The 6,000-nt window shown below is 46.7% G+C and overlaps 2 protein-coding genes across 3 annotated transcripts in view; one reads left to right on the top strand and one right to left on the bottom strand.

Moving 5' to 3' along the window:
- Positions 1 to 6,000, top strand: part of LOC119466422 (kelch domain-containing protein 10) — a 34,914-nt gene that overhangs the window by 19,287 nt on the left and 9,627 nt on the right. The window lies entirely within an intron of this gene.
- LOC119466595 (ninjurin-2) overlaps positions 2,317 to 6,000 on the bottom strand; it is a 56,884-nt gene continuing 53,200 nt past the window's right edge. Inside the window, exon 4 of the mRNA XM_049657631.1 lies at positions 2,317 to 2,574. Coding sequence (XP_049513588.1) covers positions 2,538 to 2,574 — 37 coding nt within the window. The 3' untranslated portion in view covers positions 2,317 to 2,537. The remainder of the gene's footprint in view (positions 2,575 to 6,000) is intronic.

A 6,000-nucleotide genomic window follows, 5' to 3' on the forward strand; every position in this document is an offset into this window, starting at 1 on the left:
GCGGATATTGAATGTGAATCAAGCACATCGCTGACTTGTCATAGTACAGTCGACTCCCATTTATTCGACTTCGGTTAATGCGACTTTTCGCTTGATTCGAACGCACTTGAAAATCCCTGTGAGAAACCATAGATTGCTATAGAAGGAAAACCCGTTCTGTTCGAACGCGAGAGCATGCCGCTTCAGGTCATTTCGACCTCCAGCGACCCTCAGCGGCAGCAACCTCGTGCGTGCAGGTGTTACGTAGCTGTACTAAAGCTTGTGAACACAAGAATTTCATCAGACGCGCTCACTTCATCACTTGGCGACGACGGTGCACGACCGCAGTAACCTGTCTAGCAGTAATGCTGGACGACTTTCGCCCTGAGCGATGTCTCTTTTATGATCTTGTCAGAGCCGACGATAGTGTTGAGCTCTGTTGAGCTCTGTGGGCCGACGACGACATGTACAGGGTGTTTCACTTAACTTGGGCTAACTAGAATTCGTTGATGTTGCCGCCGTTTGTTAATTCGACATTACGATCAAATCTGGCGATCGCCCAAGGTTTTAATTAACAGTAATTGTATAAGGCGTGAAATTTGAAAACAGGCTTATGAACGTGGGCCGTGATTCCAGATAGGTCCGCAGCGAAGAGCACTGGTTCATGTCGAGCACTGTCTAGTCCATTGCGTTGGCGATCCTGGTTCCGCTTCGGCTGTCCTCCTCTTCATTACAAAACATATACATTTTGGCGTATACGTGCAATATGACATATATGTAAGTGGGGCTAAACAGTATATCGCCGCTGCGATAATTTCGGGGGGTGTTAGAACCCTCTAACCCTCCCTCTGGTTACGGCCCTGGCAGTAGCTATAAAAATTATCGCCTTCCACCACTGGAGAACTGTTTGACGGTCATTTTACCGGGAACCGTACGTGCGCTCTCGAAATTTGTGTGTGCCAGGGATACCTGGAATTAAATGACGTGCGACAGCACCCGCCTGCGGTCCCACCCTCCCCCAATCAACAACTGAGCCCGATTCAGTCCCGGTTCGATACCCCGCTTACGACACTGCTGACACACACGTTATGTAAAAAGTACGCACATGTCGTTCATTAACAGTCAACATACATATTATATAAAGTTTCTGAACAATTTAGATGCTACTGCAAGGTTGACTTTGCATTTAAAGGTTATACATGCAGCAGTATATATAGCAGTAACGCAATTAAGATAAGGGAAATTATAATTCCCCAACAAAGCTTGATCGATATCTCCTTAATTAAATCTATGCAGAGGGAGAGAGAAGGTAGGTGCTGTATCTCAGTCCATTTATGGAAGCTGAAGACACTGAAGTGAACTCCGCTCCTTCCTCTCATTCTCTTTAGATAAAAAGAAAAGGAATCACCTCCCAAGCCCTCCGTACAGATGGTTAACCAGCGAAGCTGAAACGTGCGGCCCCGGTGTTATCACTGGGTTAATCATCGACTAGTCCATTAAAGTCTTTCTCAATTTAATGAGGTTACAATCTGTCCGTCACGTGAGACAGTGAATGGCTCATACCACCGCAAACGCAGCCTCCCCATAGTGTGGTGAAACTTATTTCTGAAAAGGGTCCTGAAGGACACCCGACTGTTCTTCAAGGACAGAGGGGAAATTCTACGCTGGAATGATGAGCGGCAACGGAGCCCGCTGTGGAAGACGACGACGACGCTCGAGTCATTGCGGATGCTGATAGTTTTCGGCGTACAGGCGACAGACGGACGAATCGGCTAGCCACATACAGCTTCGCTGTGAAAAAGATTGACCGACGATTACGATACTTAATTCCTAATGAGAAATTTGAGCGCAGCTCTATACGTGTTTTCATTTCGCGATATATTGGCTGGCTCGGACAATGTCTCGTGCGACACGTTGCGAACAGAGCGAAGTGTGGCGCGACTGCCTCGCTAATTTGGCGATCACGAGAGCCAGCGCGGGGGTGACGCGTGGGCGCAATTCACAGCAGAAGTCACCGGCAAATCTACCAGACGACGCACACTACTCTGGCGCCATCTCGTAGCTACCGTCGCTGCACTACGCTTTTCTCACGCTTTCGCCCATACCGCTTTCCGCCTCAGGGTTCCGCTGCACCCTCGCGTCTTTCATCCCCCGCTGCGCGCCGCGTTCGCTCTCGTCCTTTCGCTGTTCGTTCGCTCGGTTACGGTTGACAACGCCAACGCTCGACGCAGGAACGGGCGCCTAATCTAAAAAAAAAAAAAGAGGTGGAAGCGTCGGCAGTTCACACTGACATCATTGCCACTTGGTGGGTAATGAGTATAGCACAGTGGAACAGAGTTTACCAATACTGTTTTATTGCATATAGAAGTTCCTTAAAGTTGAGACACGACTAGCCGTAGGTCACCGAATGCTGTACCGCACAGCTCTTCAAGACGTGACAGCATATGCAACGTTAAAGCACTGCTATTAAGGTTTACTGCAGCACGCACACAAGGAAAAGAAGCACTTGATGACAATGTCAGATGAAGATGCCAAGTGAATGCTTGTAATACACATTTTCAAGGTAGCCGTGAGCCTTCAGACCATCTGGGAGAACTGGAAAACAGAAAAAATTTTAAAATGAATAAAATGTTGTTGCATCAGCTCTAAAAAATTTTCTCCTGAGACCGCAATTAAATACAATCAGAGCAGTTGTTCAATGGTTCAAATGTGCAATTGCCTGCTGAAACGTGTCCACAATACCGCGCCGTTTAATCTGGGCGGTACTATGTTTTCATGACAATACATTCGTTTGATTTCCAACAGCAATGGCTGTTATAACATTCACATTATAACTGTTGTGTCATTTATGAAAGAGACAACCATTCCGGATCATTACGTCGTTGCGGAAGTGCACCAAACTCTATTGTGTGTCAATGGAGATGCTTACTCTGGACCACTGAATGCAGAAGAAACAAATATGTTGATGACCGTTATGAGGGAAAACCCCGATGATTATGACATTGTTGAACAGCTCCGCTCTCCCGCTGCTGGTGGGTCTTGTTGATGTTGTATCGGCCGTTGAATATCAAGAGTATTCCCACCAGACCTGCATTGTAACGTTCAGGTCACCGTATCATTGACCGTACATACACACACGGATACACAACACACAACCTTCCTTTTAAGCACTAGAATAAAAACGGTTTAGCATATCGTAACTTACACTAAAAGCGGAATTGCTAGATGAGTGCTGCACAGTGATTTAGCTTTAGGTATTGAAGTAGAATCAATAGACGAATGCTGTGAAGAGCCAGCACATGATAGTGAAACACAGCCACTGATATCCACTGGAGAAGACGTGGTGCGTGGGCGCACGAAATTTCTATATATTTTCCTGGGTGAACTTTCTGTCTTTCGCCGCAGTCCACGTTGGTGCGTTTTGAGGAATGCCCGGAGCACGGGGAAAGGTTGTGAATAAGCAGCAGCCTTTTAAAGTACCCAGCAGGAAGACAGATGTGGTTGCTACAGAGCACCCCAACGTCGCCAAATCGTTCAGGGTGCGAGCTTTCTTGAAACGGTGCTAAAACCGAAAGAACTTGGCTACCATGGTATTCGACATGTATGCCCATTTGCAAAAAAAAAAAAAAAAAAAAAAAAAAAAAGAATAAACGAACTGCAATTACAAGTGGGACCATCATCGCGCAAGCACGAATGATTACAGCCATGCACCTCAGCAGTAGCTGTGATCACGTGACGGCCTGCGCAGCGAACGGCACGCCATACTTGACATCGCGTTCACCGAGAGTATACCTGCAGCGCGATGGAGAGAGCGACGCAGGCGACGGTGAGTCCGTAGAAGCGGTTCGCCTCGGGCCCTTCGTGCAGCAGATGCTTGAGCTGCGACGCGTTGGCCGTGAGCAGCGCGATGTCCATCATGCCCTGGGCGATGCTCTTCTTGGTGGCGTACAGGTTCATGTCCATGCAGCGGACGCGCTTGCCGCCCGGGCCGGACGGCGTCACGAAACCCGGCTCGGGCAGGCCGGCGGGTACGGTGCCTCCGGACTGCCCTGGACGTGCCATGCGGGGGAAAAAAAAAAAGAGCATTGTGCTACTTCAACATGGTTTGAAGAGCCTTCTCTAAGAATATAGACTCTTAGTCTAGAGTATCTTGCTGCGCGCCTGAAGCTCTGGAGCTGCTATCGAAAGTCCGAGTAAACACGCAATCAGAGACAGTTCCTAAGAGGTGCTACATATTTTCCTGGTTGCGTAATTGCGTAACACATCTTGCGTAATTTGCAAGGTTTGCTGCTGTTTAAAGAAAATAGAAAAATGTGATTGGGGGGAGGGAATTGCTGCGACAAAACTCCAGTGAGGAATACACGTGATATTTGAAGTAGCTATAAAGTGCGAGATCTAGATATGATTTTAAATCTTTTCAGGACCTGCAGTTATGCGATTATTGCACGTACACTTAATATTTTCAGTAGCAGAGTACACATAACAATTCTATCGGGATCCTTGATCTGCGTTGTTAATAAAACACCTTGTATATGTATAGTATATATATATATATATATATATATATATATATATATATATATATATATAGTGCTTCATTTTAGCTGCACCAAATTCTTAAAAATTGCCTGTGGCAGATAGCACAATTATAATTCTTGATCTAAACTACTTGATGAGGCGGCCATTACTTCCACGAGAAATCAAAACGCCTACTTGAATAATTAACATTACTCTAATTAACATTTTAATTGTTTTACGGCACATCTTTCAATCTAGGAATTATAGCAGCTGAGTTCGCAAGGCGTATCCACTTGGAACGAATTCTCAGGACTGAAACAGTTTCGAGATAATAATTTTCAACGTGTCTGGCGAAATGCATGGGCGTTCCAGTTAACTTTTTGAGGAAAACGCTGTTTTATGCTTTGAAGCACAAAGTTAACTGGAACGCCCATGCATTTCGTCGGACACGTTGAAAATTAATATCTCGGAACTGGTTCAGTCCTGAGAATTCGTTCCAAGTGGATACGCCTTGCGAACTCAGCGGCTATAATCCGTAGATTGAAAGATTTGCCGTAAATAATTAATTAAAACGTTAATTAGCGTAGTTATGTTATTAGTTAATTAGGCGTTTTGATTTCGTGGAAGTAATGGCCGCCTCATCAAGTAGTTTAGACCAAGGATTATAATTGTGCTATCTGTCACAGGCAATTTTTAAAATTTTTGTGCAGCTAAAATGAAACACCCTGTATGCTTACCCTTCACGAAGCTTTTAATGCCCATCCAACGAGGACAACAACAAATAGCCATACGTTCTCCTTGATCTGCTGAGTTACCTATTCAAGCGGCGGACGCAAGTGATACCTTACGAAAGGATTTGCATGACAGCCTTTTTTAATGTAGCTCAGTTGCCCGTCACGTTGCAAGAAGAGATAAAGAAGTCGCCGCACGGAAAAGCTGTGCTGTGCGTCAAAGTATGCATTTATGCGCCGTCTCGTAGGCGAAATCATTGAGTTGAAATGCCTCTCGCTGGCCGACGCGATCAATGGCGCAACAGCGGCGCCAATTCGAAACCGAAACCTCGGCAAACGCGCGCGTTTGTTGTCTGGGGAGTCGCTAGGGAATCTCTAGGCGAGCAAGGCTCTCCTAGGGAGAGAACAGGGGATCTGCGGCGCCTCTCGGCCTCGCATTGCACGCTAGACAGGTCGGCGCCCACGCTTGCCGCTCGAAACTCTACATGAGTCACGCTCCGTTTCGATGCTCCCAGCAGGACGACACCGACCGCCGCACGCTGAGAACGGCCGGCAGTGGTACGCAAACTGTGCGCGGTCTCAGGGCCGCGTGCGGAAGCCCGTGTCTGTATGTATATGTACGTACAACACAAGTGCACCCAAACGCGGCCTGCCTTTCGGTTTGCGCTCCGAAACACAATGGCTCTGTTCGCTGCTGTCAAGAAAGGGAGAATACAAAAGAAAGAAAAAAAGAAGAAGAAACGGAAAGGATGTGAGCGAGAATGAAGTTGTG

Source organism: Dermacentor silvarum, chromosome 10, assembly GCF_013339745.2.
Source record: "Dermacentor silvarum isolate Dsil-2018 chromosome 10, BIME_Dsil_1.4, whole genome shotgun sequence".
Lineage (NCBI taxonomy): Eukaryota > Metazoa > Arthropoda > Arachnida > Ixodida > Ixodidae > Dermacentor > Dermacentor silvarum.